The sequence below is a fragment of the Embiotoca jacksoni genome, unplaced genomic scaffold, assembly GCF_022577435.1.
Source record: "Embiotoca jacksoni isolate LCO1_2020_lvr unplaced genomic scaffold, fEmbJac1.0.p SCAF_11, whole genome shotgun sequence".
NCBI classification, from domain to species: Eukaryota; Metazoa; Chordata; class Actinopteri; family Embiotocidae; genus Embiotoca; species Embiotoca jacksoni.
The window spans coordinates 8,646,012-8,663,793 of NW_027185241.1; the positions used below are offsets into that span (position 1 = coordinate 8,646,012).

Here is a 17,782-nt window from a genome sequence, read left to right on the forward strand (position 1 = left end):
TCAGCTTTAACTTGTTTTTTGTGCTAATTTGCAAATGTTAGCATGCTAGAATACTAAACCAAGATGGTGAACACAATATAGATGCCTCCAAACACCAGTATTTGAACATTATCCTTTAGTTTGCTGATGTTTGCATTTAGCCCAAAGCACTAATGTGGCCTCATAGCTGCGAGCCTGGCTGGTTGTCTACATGCTACAACATGTAGAGAAGTTGTTTATTTGTTACAGTATGACCAGGATGGCTATTTTTCTCCTGCTCAGGAGTTAAGATGCCAATTAGATTCTGAAATAAGACTATTTGTAGTCAAAGAATGACATTAAGTTTCACCGTTATTGAAACCCTTTACTGTATAACTGTCTTTATGACACACTTGTGTGTGACTGCTGTGCCTCCAGGTTCAGGCAAGTCCTTTTCCATGATGGGGAATGGAGAGCAGCCAGGTTTAATCCCTCGACTCTGCTGCTCACTGTTTGAGAGGGTCCACAGAGAGGGTAACGAGGCCCACACTTTTAAGGTGGAAGTGTCCTACATGGAGATCTACAATGAGAAGGTCCGTGACCTGCTGGATCCCAAAGGGTGAGTGTGATGTGTGGTCTCTGCACATGTGACTTGTATCAGCTCACTGAATTTAATGAGCTAATGATTTGGACTGCTTTGGTTAAGCTTTTGACCCAGGGGGACAGACACAGCTGCTTACACAAACTGTGGTGTAATTTTCTCATAGTCTTCATTCGCTCCGACTCCAGCGCAAGCAGGGACCTGTCCGTCAGCTCCCGCTTTGTGCTGGTTTGCATCTCTGTTTATAGCTCTGTTGTGTCTAGTGCCCTGAATGGGGGCACGGCGACAGAATGATGTGAGTAGGAAGCTGAACTCGGTCATTTCCTGCAGAACAGCAGCCAGCATCATCCTCTGACACTGCTGCATTCTTCGCCTCTGTGGTGTGATGTGGGTTAGCGGACAGACTGCTAGGAAGGCCGAGCTGTGAATGGGTATGTTTCAGGGAGATCTGTTAGTGAAGCTGGGAGCAAGAGAGCCGTCAGAGCCGCCTGCGAGCCAAGCTCCAGAGAGGGGCTACAGTGCAGCGCTCTGTGTGCTGCAGATGTCCAAAGATGCAGCCAGACTCATTTCGATGGCAGCTTCTTCTCGCGTCCATAGTGAGCCTCACACTCGCTTGATCGTCCCGCCTAACTGCCTCTGTGAACATTAACATTAGCTGCTAGTAAACAGTAGCTATTGGGATATGTTGTATAAAAGGAAGTGTAAATAGGGTCTTTGACGCTGAGTTCCACCATGAGTTGGTAGCTGGCCACGGCCTTTCTAGTGGGTATATTCTCTTGTTTGCTGCTCTGGATTGTTTGGCACTAGAGTTAAAAGAGAGAACCTTGTTTCTACCAATATCAGTTTTTCTGTAACCATTTAGAGGGAGTCAGTGACTCTTACTGATCTGTAGGATTTCTTCTCAACACCTAACAGATAAAGATGAGTTTCAGTTTACCAACCTGCACCTGTGAAACACCTGACTAACCCGAGTTTAAGTTTGTCATACGCCACATGCTTTTCATAGTAAGAAAAGCCCGGCCACATTTTAATAATAAAAAACAACAACTGCATAAAAACAATGTGCTGAGTAAGGTTCAGTCTATCCTACCAAAGGATTTATGCTACTAATAAGTTATTGTCTGTTTTGCCACAGCCTGATAAGATATTGATACAATACTGATAAACTATTAAATACATATAAATGAGTTCATTTTGAGTAAATACCACATGCACCCCCTTGCCACTGTAAATACTCACTATGGCAAAGTTTGCAGTCTGTCACGCTCATGCCAAATGCTGTTTGCATCCGTCACAACCTTCTCCTCAACCTTCTGTGGAATTTCATTTTGTTGATATAATTAATATTTAAAGTTGACATGTGTGTTTCAAAAGGGGGATTAGGTCCCTTAACAGAATTTTTCTTGCTGAGCCTTTTCTGCCAAACCTTAATGGTAAACAATTTGCTATAAATGGTAAATTCCTTGAAGCGTCTATAACGAGTTTTGTTTGCTAAAAACCACCAACAGGAGGGTTGGTCATACAAGCTTTTTAAAACTCTGAAGCATTCGTCAGCGGTGAAGCTTTAGGCTTCTCTTAAGAGAGAACTAGTTCAAAACATTGACTCCAGAAACAAGAAAATCAAGTTAAATAAGCATTTTAATACTTTGTTCGGAATTCTCTTTGTTCCTGTACTTTCTTTTTGCACAAAATTTTATGTCCCTGATTGGAAGTATATATATACACAGAAGTATATATAATATTCCTCCCTTTCTTCTTCTCTATCTTTCACTCATTGTGTTGCCTTTTCTGTTTTTTAAGGAGCCGACAGTCCCTGAAAGTCCGGGAACACAAAGTCCTGGGTCCATATGTGGATGGTCTGTCTCAGCTGGCTGTGACCAGCTTTGAGGTGTGTCTTTCCCCCCCTTCCGCCGTCATGCTGCGACCAGAGACGAGGCCAAATCCACCCTCTACCACACACCAAAGTGCCTCATATTTTACTTACACACAGACATGATTTAGAGCATCCGGCAGAAATGCCTTTATATCATATCCCCAGTTGTCAAGCCACTGATTTATGTTCTGAATAACCATTCAGCTTAAAATCCTCCTAAGTGCAGAAACTCTAATGACACATATTCCTGATGTGGGATGCAGTCATTGGGTTTCATGTACTTTATATGCCAAGCCTTGGCAGGTCCTTCCTTAATTAAGTTTAAACATCTCCGCCCTGTTCCTCTGTGCTCTGCTCTGCCTGATATTACTCCAGTAGATTTCCCACAGCTTTGGCCCACTGTTAGTTGTGACCCAGCTAAATCAAAAGGCACACAGACAAGTGTGAATAAATCCTGCCTTTACTGTAGTCCCATTAATCAATTTGGAAGCAAATCCAAATCTTTTTTTTAGACCAGGAAAAAAATTTAAATACAACAGACTAATAGTGTCGTCTCTTTCTCTGCTTACCTTCCCCTTTATATTTTAAGGACATTGAGGTGTTAATGTCAGAGGGAAACAAATCTCGCACAGTTGCAGCCACCAACATGAACGAGGAGAGCAGTCGATCACATGCTGTCTTCAGTATCATTGTCACACAGACACTTTATGATCTGCAGTCAGGAGTGAGTCTGATTTTTATTTTTATTTTTATTTTATGTAGACACACATTTATCCTTTTATATGTATTTGTCTCGGGTCTGACTGCACTCACTGTGATTTTAAACAGAATTCAGGGGAGAAAGTGAGCAAGTTGAGTCTGGTTGACCTGGCAGGAAGTGAACGAGTGTCCAAGACGGGAGCTGCTGGGGAGAGACTCAAAGAAGGCAGCAATATCAACAAGTGGGTATTGTCATTATTATTATTTTTATGAAAGGCACACAAATTAATGGACTCTAATGACTTGACATGTTACCACAGGTAGTTCTCAAATGTATTTTTGTGTGTGTTTTCAGGTCTCTCACCACATTAGGCTGTGTAATTTCTGCTCTGGCTGATCAGTCTGCAGGAAAGGGGAAGGCCAAGTTTGTGCCTTACAGAGACTCTGTCCTCACTTGGCTACTGAAGGTTTGAGCCACAAATTACACATAAACATAAGTGCCTTCTGTTTTGGTTGGTAGCTCCAGGTGTTGCTGAAATCTTTGCACCGTGCCTGCAGACTAATGCTATATGTTGTTTTGACTTCAGGACAACCTTGGCGGAAACAGCAAGACAGCCATGATAGCCACAGTGAGTCCATCTGCTGACAACTACGAAGAGACTTTGTCCACACTACGTTATGCCGACAGGGCGAAGAGGATCATCAACCACGCCGTGGTGAACGAGGACCCAAATGCGCGGATCATCAGAGAGCTCAGGGAAGAGGTGGAGAAGCTTAAAGTTCAGCTCTCTCAGGCTGAGGTGAGAAGATACATGTGACACAGAGGCAGACGGATTATGAATTAAATTCATGCCAGATTTACCACCAATCACATGATTCTCATTTCAATTGTTTTTCCGCCAGTCCATGAAGGCTCCTGAGCTGAAGGAGAAACTGCAGGAATCAGAGAAACTCATCCAGGATATGACCGTCACCTGGGAGGAGAAGCTAAGAAAGACTGAGGAGATTGCTACAGTACGCACATCAGTCAGAAAAACTCTTAAAACCTCAACTCTAAATCATATTTATATGTGCAGCCACACTGTCATTATCTATGTTTACAGGAGCGTCAGAAGCAGTTGGAGAGCATGGGCATCTCTTTGGAAACTTCTGGGATTAAAGTGGGCGAGGACAAGTGTTTCCTGGTCAATCTGAATGCTGACCCTGCCTTAAATGAGCTACTGGTCTACTACCTGAAGGTAAGACAGTCAGGGCTCCCACAGGTCAGGGAATTTCAGGGAATGTCAGGGAATTATAAAAAAAAACCTTTCCAGACAGTGGAAGTGTTATTTTTGGGGGGCCAAGTCATGGAATATTAGGGAATATTGTTGTGTGTGCATGTTAACATTTTAGTTGCCCTTTATCAAAATGTAATATTTTCCATATATGTAGCTATAATGTTAGTGAGCTGGTTATTGTCAATTTGTATGTTAGGTAGCATTAGTGGTCACTGGCAGAAATTGAACATTTTGCTTATTAGGTTGCGAGCTAATTGTTTTAGATAAATGGTTAGATCAATTCTTTGCCTTTGAAGTGTAACAGCCAACCATCCAGTTGAACCTGTAAAAGCAAAGGCAGGAGAGAAAGCCGTCTCTGCAGCTTACACAACAACAGGCCTTTGTCTGGGTTCTGCAGGCCAGCCTGGCATATCAGTGTGGAATGACTATGGTAATGTGAAATGGGTTAGTTCGCTGCAGGGTTGGACATCCTCTGGAAGCTGGGATGTTTGTTTAACAACGCCCCCTCTACACACAAGTTTTTTCACTTAGGCCTGATTTTGCTTCAATTTCAGTTTTGATTTTCCTGAAGTTGAAGATTAATTATTGCATTTGAAGTTTTTGCAATGCTCTTGTGCAAATCACCTCAATAAATAAACAGTTGCAGGTTTTCGGGTTTTGACCAAAAAGTTCAGATAAGAAGGCTGGATGTAACTACATTCAGATCTGTCATTATAGTTTCCTTAATCTGTCCTCCACCTGTGTGCAGGAGCACACGCGTGTGGGTGCAGACACATCTCAGGACATTCAGCTCTTTGGGATCGGGATCCAGCCGGAACACTGCGTCCTGGAGCTCTGCCCAGACGGTGATGTCACCCTGATGCCCATAGGGAATGCCAGGTGAGCTACTATACAACTACTTCCAACATACTCTGTCTATCTGTCTGTCTCTGTGTATTTCTCTTTTGTCTCTCTCCTTCATGGATGACTGAACCTCAGTGTTTCACATGACCTCACTGTACAGGAATCTTATGATCTGAGCTCCTCACTTTGATATCGGAGCCATGGCTCCCTCCCGCGACAAAAGGATTGTTCAATCTCAATTAGTCAGTGTTCCTTTTTTAAAGCTGAAAATCATTTTACATCTTCATGGATTAAGTTTTATATTTCTGTTTTCTCTAGGTCCTGTGTGAATGGTACAATGATCGATTCTCTAGTACACTTGTGGCATGGAGACCGTATCTTATGGGGAAACAATCACTTTTTCAGGTAGGTTTGTGATGCCACATTCAAGGCGTGCAAACGATTATGAAGTTAAAAAGTCACAGATTAAAAATCCTATTGCTCTTTAGGATCAATCTGCCAAAGCGAAAGCGGCGGGACCGTTTGAAGGAGCTGGAGAGAGCTTCTCCCAGAGAGAGCTTCATTGAGGCAGATGTGGAGACGGCCAGCGAGGCCTCTTCTGAGCAAGATTACAGCTATGAGTTTGCCCAGATGGAGGTCATAATGAAGACTCTTGGAAACAATGGTATGATTAGGATAATCTGCCTTCTGCAATCCACACAATTTTCTTAGGCTTTCAGGCCGTAGCTGTGTACAGTATGGATTCCAGTTTCTGAACCGCCAGCTAATTCCAGCCACCCTGGCTGTATGATAACATCTTTGAGAAATATCATTACTGTAAAACAATACTTTGTTTATAAATGTAGAGAAAAGAACCCAAATATACTCAGTTTATTACTCAATGATATAATTATGATATGAAACAATAAAAAGCAGCACATTTCATATTTGGGAACATAGAGAAGTTTCATTTTGAAAATGTTAGTTAAAAATAAGTAATTGTCACATTTGTTGTCTCTAAATTTTCTTCAAATGGTATTAATCAAAGAGGTTCTGAATCCATTTTTAACTTGTCACCAAACACTCACAAACAAAACCTTCAGTAAGGAGTTTGGTTATCCTCCCAGTAAATTCAATCATTGAGTGTCCATTAAAAAAAAAATAGCAATTTGCTTATGATATTGATATTAACTATTAATTGATTGATAATTAAATGCTGAATTTGACGCTCGGTTTGCAGTTGTCTTTTATTGAAATGTAAAATGTGTCGTTTCTCACATGCTGTGTGTAGACCCCATGCAGAATGTGGTCCAGGTGTTGGAGAAGCAGTATCTGGAGGAGAAGCGGACGGCTCTGGAGGAGCAGAGGATGATGTATGAACGAGAGCTGGAGTCGCTACGGCAACAGCTGTCTCCCGAGAAAACCCCGCAGCACCACCGCAGCAGCAGTGATCGGCTTACGTTCCCAACAAACACACCACACGGCAAACTGCGGCTGTGGACAGAGGAACGGTCAGTGGAGCGGTGTGCTCACATACACAGACACACAAAGATACAAAACTCTAGAGAACATTTTGTTACAAAATCTGTGTTTTGTGAAAATACCAGAGAGAGAGCCAAATCTGAGATACAGAGGAGAAGTTACATTAGTCCGTGTTGCTACTCTTGAAAGCATGTTTGACACGAAAAGATTTTTTTCAAACTAATCTGAAAATACTAAAGTTTGTGTTTGGCAAATAGGAAATATTACACCAGTGTGATGTGGAGACCTGAAGCCTGCATTGTACATACTATCAGAGGGGTCTTTCAGGGATGTAGGAGACATCTTGTATCAATTAGAAAAATATTTACATATTTGTAGATCCTGATTCTTTTTTCATTTTTTTAAATGGGAATTGTGTTTTGGAAAACCATGTCACAAATGGAAATGGAAATATTTGTTATTTATCTTTGAACATGTCTTGAGACGATCTTTAAATCCACACTGAATGCACATAAAAGAGGAGAGGTCATCTTCATAAATGAATGATGTTGTGTTGTGTATTTGTGTGCGGGACAGGGATGAGCTGTTTCGTCAGAGTCTCTCTCGGCTCAGAGAGCAGGTCGTCAAAGCCAACACTTTGGTGCGAGAGGCCAACTTCTTGGCAGAGGAGATGAACAAACTGACTGACTATCAGGTCACCCTTCAGATTCCTGCAGCCAACCTCAGCGCCAACCGCAAGGTCAGACCTCTGAACTCCCACCAATTTAACACACTGCCGAAGGCTATAATATTGTTCATTATCCTCTTTCATTAGCATTATCATCTGTTTAGGCTTTAAGACGGAATTTTTAAAGTGTGAATATCTAGTACCCTGATCTGAAATGCGTCTCATCCATTTTTATGTAGCGTGGAGCAATAGTGAGCGAGCCGGCAATTCAGGTGCGGAGGAAAGGGAAGGGGACCCAGGTATGGACCATCGAGAAGCTGGAGAACAAACTGGTAGACATGAGAGATCACTACAGAGACTGGAAAGAAGGCACAGAAGAAACGGTGAGAAACGGAAGACAAAAACAGGAAAAGATTTGAGAAAAAAAAAAGCATTGTATTATTGAGTGTGTTCCTTTGTTTTTTTCCAGGATAACAAAGCAAACAGTAAGCACTGCGACCTTTTCTATGAAGCGCAAGAAAACCACAACCTGATAGGAGTGGCCAACATTTTCCTCGAGTGCCTTTTCCATGATGTCAGACTGCATTATGCTGTGCCCATCATCAGCCAGCAGGGAGAGGTAAGGGTACAACAAACATTTTACAGCTGGGATAAATGTCAGTATTAATACTAAAAGTTCATATGAAAGAATAACATCATATTTATGATCATGAATCCAAATGGTAAAGTTCTCAAAAGTTTTTTTTGTATACAAACAGTTCACTTTAAAATATATGTAATACATTTTTATATCTAAGCTATTTCAGGGCTTTTGGATCCTCTTTTAAATTAAAGTGATCATTCCTTTGTTCTGCTTTCGTGAACAGGTGGCAGGCAGGTTGCACGTCGAGCTGATGAGAGTTAGTGGAGCTGTACCCGAGCGCCTGTCTGGGGGAGACGACTCATCCGAGAACTCCAGTGAGAGCAGCTGCTACGAGGTCATGGACACCAACGGAGAGATTGTCCACATGGCCAAGAGGCTTACCTGCAGGGTAAGGGTCACTTATTACTGGAGTTTATCCATGACAGAGATTTCAAAATTGTTCTTTAGCTCTGAGATCTCCAAAGAACCTAATCTTCATCGTATCTACTTGTCTCATTTGCTGTAGGTGCGGATCAGGGAGGCCACAGGGCTGCCGCTCAACCTGTCCAACTTTGTCTTCTGTCAGTACACCTTCTGGGAGCATGGTGAGCCCACCGTGGCCCCTCCCATGGTCAGCCCAGACAGACCTCCCCCTCGCAGCCCAGATGCTCAGTTCACTGTCCAGTTTGATAACTGCAAAGTAAGATGCCTTACTTTGCATGCATTTTAAGCTCTTATCACTTTTGTTGGTTGCTTTTATTTTCAAATCGGCCTCACTACACCAACTCTTGTCTTCGTCCAGGACTATGTTGTGCATGTTACGGATGACTTTTTGGAGTTTATATCAGATGGAGCGTTGGCCATCGAAGTTTGGGGGCACCGCTGCGCTGGGAACGGGCGTTCTCTCTGGGAGTTAGATGCACTGGAGGCCAAAACCCAAACGCTCCGAGACAGGTTGGCTGCACTACATGTTGCACTGCGACTTTGGCACTGACACTGACATTTCACATGTAACTAATCCTGGCTGATGCGTGTTCAAGGTGGAGTGAGGTGTCTCGCAGGATCGAGCTGTGGACCTCCATCCAGGAGCTGAATGAGCAGGGAGAGTACTCGTCTGTGGAGCTGCATCCTGGAAAAGACATCAGCACGGGAGGAGTCTTCCAACTCCGACAGGTCAGAGAAAAACTATGAAGAAGTTTCCCTTTAGTTCAGACTGGCTGCCCTACATCATCATAACTAACTATTTAATTGTGAATTATGACTTGTCGGAGCAGGGTCACTCCAGGAGGCTGCAGGTGTGTGTGAAGCCGGTCCAGAACTCGGGCACTCTGCCTCTGCTGGTGGAGGCTGCGCTGTCTGTCTCTATTGGCTGTGTGTCGGCTCGCTCCACCAAACTGCAGCGACCACTCGACAGCTACCAGGTCTGTGAACTACACACATGTGCCACTTAAGACTCTGAATATATGGGGCTGACATTAAAAGGGTGATTTTTATGGAAGTGATTCTGTATAAAAACAGAAAAGTGTTTTGGGAACAGTATGCTCATTTCATGCCAAGGATATTCAACATTATGCTGATTCAGCCAAAGTATGTTTAGTCTTTCTCGGGTTTCATGCCATGACTGGCCCGTCTGGGTAACTGGCTGTGAGTCTATAGGAGGCCAAGTAAAATATAGTACAAACTCATTAGTGTCCTCTTATTTCTTTTAACATGTACATGTTGTGTTCTGGCCATTTTTGCAGCAAGGGACTGTTTGTTTAGTCTGAATAGTCTACATTCACAAGATTAACAGAAGAAAGCCAGGCTTATTATTACTTTGTTTACTAAATGGCATGTAAACATAGGTGTAAACAGATCTTTCACATTGCCAAGATTCCTGGAATGATACAAGAGCAGTAGATGTTTTGCTCCGAGGTGTCATTTACTGGATCCGCTCATGTGACTGAGTGTCTTCTCTCCTGCCAGAGAGAGGCGGAAGACGATATGGATAGTTATCAGGTACCTTCCAAGTCTCCTCCTGCTGCTGCTCCCCCTGTAGTTCACTCTGCAGCATGAAGGAAACCAAACCGATTGTGTGTTTGTGACTAGGCCTTTTTGCTGAGGGCATGTGAGGCAGGAGGCAGAGGGCTGTGCCTCTACCGACAAAAGAAGTGCTTTATTAAACAGCAGCTGCACATCTGGATGATTTCTGATGCTGTAATTACACTGATCACACCAGCCATTCTTTGGCAGCACTCGATGCAAAATACAGCTCCACCCGTGGCTGAGCTCCGAGCCAGCGGGCACGTCTGCCAGGGTCTTGTCCCGCTCTCTCTTGCCTTTCGCGTCAGGTCCAGCACACTAATGCTACTGTTTGTTTGTCTCTACTGAAGAGCTGCAGAAGTAATAAGCCTCACTTCATCACACGGGTATCGCATGGCTGCATGCTTTACAGTGCTTTGCATGGTGAAAGCGTGCTGACGTCAGAAGCGTAATATGGTTGGCTTTGAGGTCTGTTGATTACTGTGGATGTTGCAGACTGGGAATCTGCTCTCTCTGGTTCTCTAACAGAGTGATCCGCCGAGCATTCAGGTAGGACTTTGGGCGGCTGTGGCTGCACGTGAGGATGTGCATGCAAGCGTGTGTGAATGACGTGTGTGAATTGCAAAGGGGTTAAAGGGAGATTTAAGCTGGTGTCTGTTTTGAAACTTTCATCAAAATTAGATTTTTCAGACAAAATTACAGACCCCAAGGCTTTGATTTATAACATCTTGGTTTTGGGAACAAATATGAGGGTTAGCTTTCACTTAGCTTTTCCCAAATATTCTCAGTGCTTAAGGTGTAGTTATGGTAAGCCGTCAGGCAAACTAGCCCTGTGCACATTCATCGTGTCCTGGTAACACTTCACTGTGACCTGCAGCAGATCCTCTGCCTCACTGAGCCACCTGGCATTGATTCTGGCCTCTGTTTGGTTCCAGGAAGAGGATCTCAACTGCGTTAGAGAGCGCTGGTCAGATGCCCTGATCAAACGTCGGGCGTATCTTGATGAACAAATCAAGAAAATAATCAACAAACATGGTGAGTCCAAGACCCTGTCTAACTGACAGACCATAGATTTTCTTTTTTTTTTTCACAGTTTTTTTTTGTATTTTATGTTGTGGTGAAACCGCTCTCTCCCTCGCTGTTTGGATACAGAAAAGTCAGAGGAGGACATTGAGCGTGAAGCTCGGCTGGTGGAACAGTGGGTTGGCCTGACTGAAGAGAGAAATGCAGTGCTGGTACCTGCACCAGGAAGTGGCATCCCCGGAGCTCCTGCAGACTGGTAAAAAAAAAGACACTCCACCCAAAACATCACACTCATTTCATTTGTGACCCTTTGCTTTACCAACAACCTCATATTCTTCTGCTTGTAGGACTCCACCTGCAGGGATGGAAGCTCACATTCCTGTACTCTACCTGGATTTAAATGGTGAGGCAGACAACTACTTTATTTCACAGGTTCCTCTCTGGTTCTGCAAATGCTAACTGTCTTTTATGCCACCAGCTGATAATCTGACCGTGAATGAGCAGCTGACCGGCCCACATGCTGCAGGCGTTAACTCCATCCTGCCCAAAGAGCATGGCAGCCAGTTCTTCTATCTGCCCATCATCAGGCACAGTGATGAGGAGGTGAGCAATGACTTTGACTTCACTGCACTCCTGTGGCCAAAAAGAGAACTTGGGAAACAAAAAAGAGGAGATAGTTTACTGCATTTCTGTTTCTGCAGACATGGCACATAACTAAAGAAAGGCTTGTGTGTGTGTGTGTGTGTGTGTGTGTGTGTGTGTGTGTGTGTGTGTGTGTAACGGTGTGGGTTACTTGGCATTGGAACTTTAAGATGGTGTAGCCCTACTTGCTGTATTTCCAGAGATGTCTGTGGTTTGTCATCCTTTGTGACACTTGATGTAAATTACTCGCTATTGTTTGTTTAGTTGTTTGTAGAATATTTAAAAAAATACATGTTTTTCTGTCAGGGGTTCAACAAAGGCTCCATTCCGAATTCTGTTCATTTTACTACTTAAATTGTTGTATCGCACACGTATTTCAGGGCTCTTTTTTCTAACAATTATGTGCAGAATTGAATAATTACACAATCATGGGTTGCAGTACACATGAGAGCAAGAACATTCATCATAATTTATTTTTGTTTAATGTTGAGTAGCAGCTTTTACCATGCAGTAATCCCTACCCACTTTGCTGCTCTTAACTGTGTCATGAAATGGTAATTAGCCAGACCCAAAGCCACAGCCCACCTACTTCATTGTAATCTCTGCCTGTGCCCTTAGAGCCCACTAGATCAGATATTCTCTCTCTTTAGGCGACTGTAAATCTACATGAATAAAACACAGCTCTTCTAATCCACCAGGTGTCTGCAGTGTGCTCCTGGGACTCGTCCATCCATGATTCTGTGCACCTCAACCGGGTTACGTCACCTAATGAACGCATCTACCTGATCATTAAAGCCACGGTGCAGCTCAGCCACCCTGCCTCCATGGAGCTGGTGCTCCGCAAAAGGATTGCTGTCAACATCTACAACAAACAGGTTAATACAATAATATTTAGATGTAATCAAAGGAGGTTAGTCTACAGAAAATATGAGGTTTATAACAGTGAATTGTGGTTTACTGATCAACATGGTTTGGGTTTATTTATACAGAGTTTCACTCAGAGTCTCAAGAGAAGAATGTCCCTAAAGAACACGCTTTACTCCTGTGGTGTGACTTATGAGATCGTTTCCAACATACCAAAGGCAAGACTGTGGTTCTGGTTCTATTTCTAATGGTTGATGTTTTGTTAAGTTTGGAGTTTATCTTTATCAGCCCTTTCTAAGTTTCTTCTTTTTTTTTTCCTGTCAGGCCTCAGAGGAGCCAGAGGAGCGGGAAACCTTGGCCCTCATGGCTGCTCGTGGGGACAGCGAGGAGACTCAGGATGGAGAAACCTACATCGAGAAATACACACGAGGAGTTTTGGAAGTGGAGAACATCCTGAGTCTGGAGAGGCTGCGACAGGTATTGTACCCAGTAATGCTCGTGACATGGAACACGATCAACTTGTAAAACAACTGAATTGTGGTTTTTATAGTAATAAAATGTGATCCGGTGCACAGTAAAACATCCATCTATGGGGTGACATATAAAAATACTTTTTATTCTCTGCAGGCCGTGACAGTGAAGGAAGCACTCGCTGCTAAGGGCAGACACTTAAGGAGGAGTATCAGCACACCAAATGTACAGCATGTAATTAACACATCACTCGCTGCATTACCCACTGACCGTATGGAAATAATTGTTTGACCATAAAATGATAAAGTTTCCAAAACTGACAACATCTTTTTTCTCACTCTCCAGTCTTCAGGTAGTAAAACAGACCTGACTGGCTGCGAGGATGAAGACTGTAAGGTACGTCAGATGTGGTTTAACAAATTACAGAGATTTTTTTAAATGCCTTTCAAATAATACTAATTCAACACATGTATGGACAAAAATGTCATTATAAGACAACATTTCCCATAAACCCTGTCACTTCCTGTTTTGCGGATCTTTCCGGTCAACCGGCATGTAGTTTGATTTGATGATGATGAGAGGTTGAAGAGCTGCTGACTGTAAATGAGGAGTTAATAATAATTTGTTGTTTGGAAAGTCTTACTTTGTGCCATAATGCCTTCAGCTGAGCTTCTATTAAGTAGCTTGACTGCGGATGAATCGTGGATATTTTGCAAAATTACAAGTTCCTGTAAAAATTGTAGAGATCAACTGATTATGATATCATTATCATACTCATGTCAAAATATTTTTTTTAGGAGACACTGCTTGTCATTATTGTTACCTTAATAGTAAAAGTTAAAAGCAATGTTTTCATCTTTTCCCACTTGGCTCCCATGAGTGTACTTGAAGTAGTGTAAAAAAAAAAAAAGGGGTTCCACAGTATATGAAAGCCTTTTGGTTTCAAGTTTATTTAAATGTAATTAAACTGACTGAAACTTCTTATTACTGTCTAGGACCACTGTGATTATGTGGACAACACCAACTGCAATCCCCAGGATGGCTCCCTTTGCACCACACCCATCAAAAACAAAGAGAACCCAGGTAAACCACAGAAACAGCTGCATCCTATCCTGACTTTCTTTTGTGAGAGAAAAGTGTTTGTGTTGTAACATTATAACTGGGTTACCACTGACTGTTCCCTTACAGGCGTAGTTCCAGACAGTCCAACTTTTTTCAGCTCCAGCCCCTTCAAAGTCCTCTCCCCTCAGCCACCCAAATTCCTCAAGTCTCTGCTTCCTGTCAAAGAGGAGAACAAGGCAAAGAAAGCCCTGGAGGCCCGGCCACTGCTGGGACAAGAGGTAAGGAGTGCGGAATTAAACTAAATTTCTAAGTTTCTAAGAGTGAAATTTTCATGTCTTTGTTTTTACCATGTTGTCCCACATATCGTTGTTTTGTCAGTCCTCTGTCACTTCCAGTTTTTTTACATTTTACCATTTATCAAATCAAACATGATAAACATATCGACACTGCCAAAATTACTAATCGTCTGAAGTTGCGTGGTGACATCATCCCCTTTATTCATGTCAGTGTTGAGTGGAAAGCGCATGACTCAGAGGAGCATGACTTCAGCAGGAGACAGCCGCAGCACTTAACTTGACGTAGCTCTGCTGTCTCAGCCTCATGTCTGATTTTGTTTGCTACAGTTGGATTTTCCGGATAGTTTCTGGCTGTTCCGACCATTTCAACTAACCTTGCATATTTGTTTTCTTGAAGTGGACTAAAAGAGGTTCAGGTACTTTGGTGCTATCAGGAATATTGTGGTTAGGAGGTACAACTCTTTATCTTGCAGCACAGTTGGATCAAAAGAGAGGGGAAAAGTTCTGAATGTATAAATGTAAGGGCACTTAAATAGCTGCAGTCTAGATAAAAATGTAAATATGTAGATGTTTAATGATACAAATTGCTATGTTTACTGCAGGTTATACTAGTGTCAACATGTTAACATGGGTAACTGAGGGTCAAGAGACCGGAAACAGATGGACCTACTGCTCATTATTGCAATAAAAAAGTTCTGTTCCTCATACTTAGGACACTTCAAGCACTGTTTTTGTGAAATATCAAACTGCATGGCACTAACTGTAACTGGCCTGCCCAGCTCCATGCATGCTGTGTGTGAGTGTGAAGTGTGTGCTGTTTGTTCTGACCCATCAGCAGAGCATGCGCTCATGTGTGGACAGCCCTGCACTGCTCCCCTCTCCCTGCCCCTGGCGCCGACCCAGGGCAGGCAGCGAGGGCCACTGCAAGCCTTCCACCTCCACCTCCACCCCCACCTCCTCTCCCACCAGCAGACAGCTCAGCCGCACTCTGCCACGCACTGCTGTAAGTGCTACACACACCGGCATTGAGGGTTACTGTGAGAGATTTACACGTACACACACTTGCTGACACACAAGCTGCACAAGTTGTAAGTATCACACTCATAAGTGTACACGTAAACACAATTTGCTCTGAACATTTCACATGTTTTCAACCAGAATCTGTGCTGGTGCCAGCAGTACATGAGTCATGCTATAAAATGGCAGCATTGCACTGAGAGTCAGACACCTTCTGGCATACTGTGGATTTCTTGGCAACAAATGTCATTTGTTTACAAGTTACAACAGTAGGCAAACAGCAATGAGGTTGTAGAAAGGTGAAAGATGAAATAGTTAAATGATGCTGTCTCCCTGGTTAACTGACTAGGTATTTGTGTCTGGCACAGAATCCAACACGTTGTATTGCTCCATCCAGTGCTGCTTTTTGTGATAGTTTTGTACTTGGCGTAGTACTACTGAAATTAAATCAGATACAACTATATTTGTATAGCACCTGTCAGTTGGATTAGTGTAATTAAAAGTGCTTTGCAGGCCACTGCCAAACAAATTACACCATAGAACAAATACAGAGAATCAACTGGAGACCGCTGCATATTAAAATGGTCATTAACCTGTTTGGAGCAAATTGAACAGTACAATCCGTTGTGCATTACATTGTGTTTGTCTCTTTTCTTGGTTGATTCCTCAATGAAATGCTTTGTGTCAGCAGCTCCAGCAGTGTTTGAAAAGTTGTAGCATAGTGCTGCACTGCTGTTTTTCACTCTTAATTTGATGGCTGAAGGACTCACATAAGTACATGTTAAAGCACCAAACACCTTGAGGCAAAGTTATTAAAACAAAAGCAATGTGCCAAAATATTCTTACACTATGTTCATGTTCCATCATCACTCTTTACATCATTTTCATTGTCTCCATTCTCATTAAGAAAAGTGTTTATATTCTGCAAGCTAATGCCGTATACAGGTTATAGCTGACATCATGTCTGGTGGGATGTGTCTTTTGTCCTGCTGCTGTTGGTTTGATCAGCAGGACTCTGAAGACGAGGAGACGAACGTGGACATGAATCTGAATCTAAGTCGGGGCCCCCAGGACCAAAGCGGCTTGCGGCCTTACGTCCCAGAGGACTTTGCAAACTTTGAAATCTACAACGCCAATCTGGAGAACCAGGACGGGTTTCGCTCTGACTTGAAGGGAAACCGGTGCGGAGGAGGGAGTGGAGACAGAGAGGTGTCCCGAAGCCCCACGGCCAGCAGTTGCACTAGTGGCTACTTTTCACACAGTGCCTCCAATGCCACCCTGTCTGACATGCCTTTCAGTACCAGTGAGAGCTCTGACCACCTCAGCTGCACCTCCAGAGATTCCCATGACCCTCCTGGCTGTCCTGCTGGAAGAGGCTGCACCCAAACCAAAGGTGTTTCTGCAGGGGGTGACACCCAGCAGCCCCCTCTTTCAGCAGGTGGGGTTCAGGATCTGCTCATCCATTCAGCCTCTTCTCCAGTTAGTATTCCTAACTGTACAGAGAAGCAGCAGTCATTCCCTCTGCCTCACAACTGTGTCCTCAGCACCAGCCAGGAGTTCACTGACTTTAAAGGGGCTGAAGACAGTATTGCGGAGGGTGATTTAGAGCATTTTACGGAGGATTGGGAGCAAGAGGGGTTGGAGTTTTCTACAAACCAGCAGAAAGAAACAGATATCATAGAAACAATTGGCAGTGACAATCAGCTCTTCTCTGACGTCGCTGGTGTTCTCAAGACACCTAATCGTGAAAATGCAATATGCACATATCCTAATAATGAAAGCCCTGTTAGTGTAGCTGTGTTCTGCCCTGACACAACAGTCGTTTGCACTTCAGTCAGAGGGCCAATCTCCGCCACCGACAAAGTCCAAGCTCCATCCCCAGCCCTAATAACTCCCTCTGCATCAGCCCCACCTCCAGCATCTCCATCCCTGCTCACACCCTCATCCACAGCCCTGTCCTCTGCCCCTGCTCCCCGAGCAGGAGGAGAACCTCCAATCCAGGAGCCAGCCCAGGGAGATCTGCCCCATGGCAGTCCCTGTCCCAGTCCGAACCCAAGCAGCGCCGAGCCCTCCGGGGACTCCAGCGGGGATGAGAGCACCCCTGTGGCTCAGCTTCCCGACTGGATGGCACCTGGGGAGCAGGTGTGGGTGGGGAAGAGGAGAGGAATGGTCCACTATGTAGGAGGGGTGGAGTTCGCTAAGGGGATCTGGATTGGTGTGAAACTGGACATGGCAGTGGGTGAGTCCCTTCAAAGAACTTACTGTTAGAGGAACCAAATACATATATATATACATATACATACGTATGCTATGGGATAATGTGATGAAGGTTAAAGTAATTTAGAGATAGTGTGGTTTTCTTATAGTTTGTATCAGAGTGTGCA

The 17,782-nt window shown here is 43.6% G+C and overlaps 1 protein-coding gene across 1 annotated transcript in view; it reads left to right on the forward strand.

The window, feature by feature from the left end:
- Nucleotides 1-17,782, forward strand: part of kif13a (kinesin family member 13A) — a 37,183-nt gene that overhangs the window by 15,367 nt on the left and 4,034 nt on the right. The window contains 34 exon segments of the mRNA XM_069142944.1: nucleotides 397-577; nucleotides 2,360-2,447; nucleotides 3,022-3,156; nucleotides 3,261-3,373; nucleotides 3,487-3,598; nucleotides 3,719-3,931; nucleotides 4,035-4,145; nucleotides 4,235-4,369; nucleotides 5,157-5,287; nucleotides 5,570-5,656; nucleotides 5,740-5,915; nucleotides 6,522-6,741; nucleotides 7,289-7,451; nucleotides 7,619-7,762; nucleotides 7,849-7,998; nucleotides 8,246-8,410; nucleotides 8,528-8,701; nucleotides 8,804-8,955; nucleotides 9,042-9,174; nucleotides 9,276-9,422; nucleotides 9,967-9,999; nucleotides 10,959-11,058; nucleotides 11,176-11,302; nucleotides 11,394-11,449; nucleotides 11,525-11,649; nucleotides 12,387-12,563; nucleotides 12,678-12,770; nucleotides 12,877-13,029; nucleotides 13,180-13,257; nucleotides 13,369-13,419; nucleotides 14,019-14,106; nucleotides 14,212-14,363; nucleotides 15,217-15,384; nucleotides 16,407-17,637. Of these exon segments, the coding sequence (XP_068999045.1) occupies nucleotides 397-577; nucleotides 2,360-2,447; nucleotides 3,022-3,156; nucleotides 3,261-3,373; nucleotides 3,487-3,598; nucleotides 3,719-3,931; nucleotides 4,035-4,145; nucleotides 4,235-4,369; nucleotides 5,157-5,287; nucleotides 5,570-5,656; nucleotides 5,740-5,915; nucleotides 6,522-6,741; nucleotides 7,289-7,451; nucleotides 7,619-7,762; nucleotides 7,849-7,998; nucleotides 8,246-8,410; nucleotides 8,528-8,701; nucleotides 8,804-8,955; nucleotides 9,042-9,174; nucleotides 9,276-9,422; nucleotides 9,967-9,999; nucleotides 10,959-11,058; nucleotides 11,176-11,302; nucleotides 11,394-11,449; nucleotides 11,525-11,649; nucleotides 12,387-12,563; nucleotides 12,678-12,770; nucleotides 12,877-13,029; nucleotides 13,180-13,257; nucleotides 13,369-13,419; nucleotides 14,019-14,106; nucleotides 14,212-14,363; nucleotides 15,217-15,384; nucleotides 16,407-17,637 (5,562 nt within the window).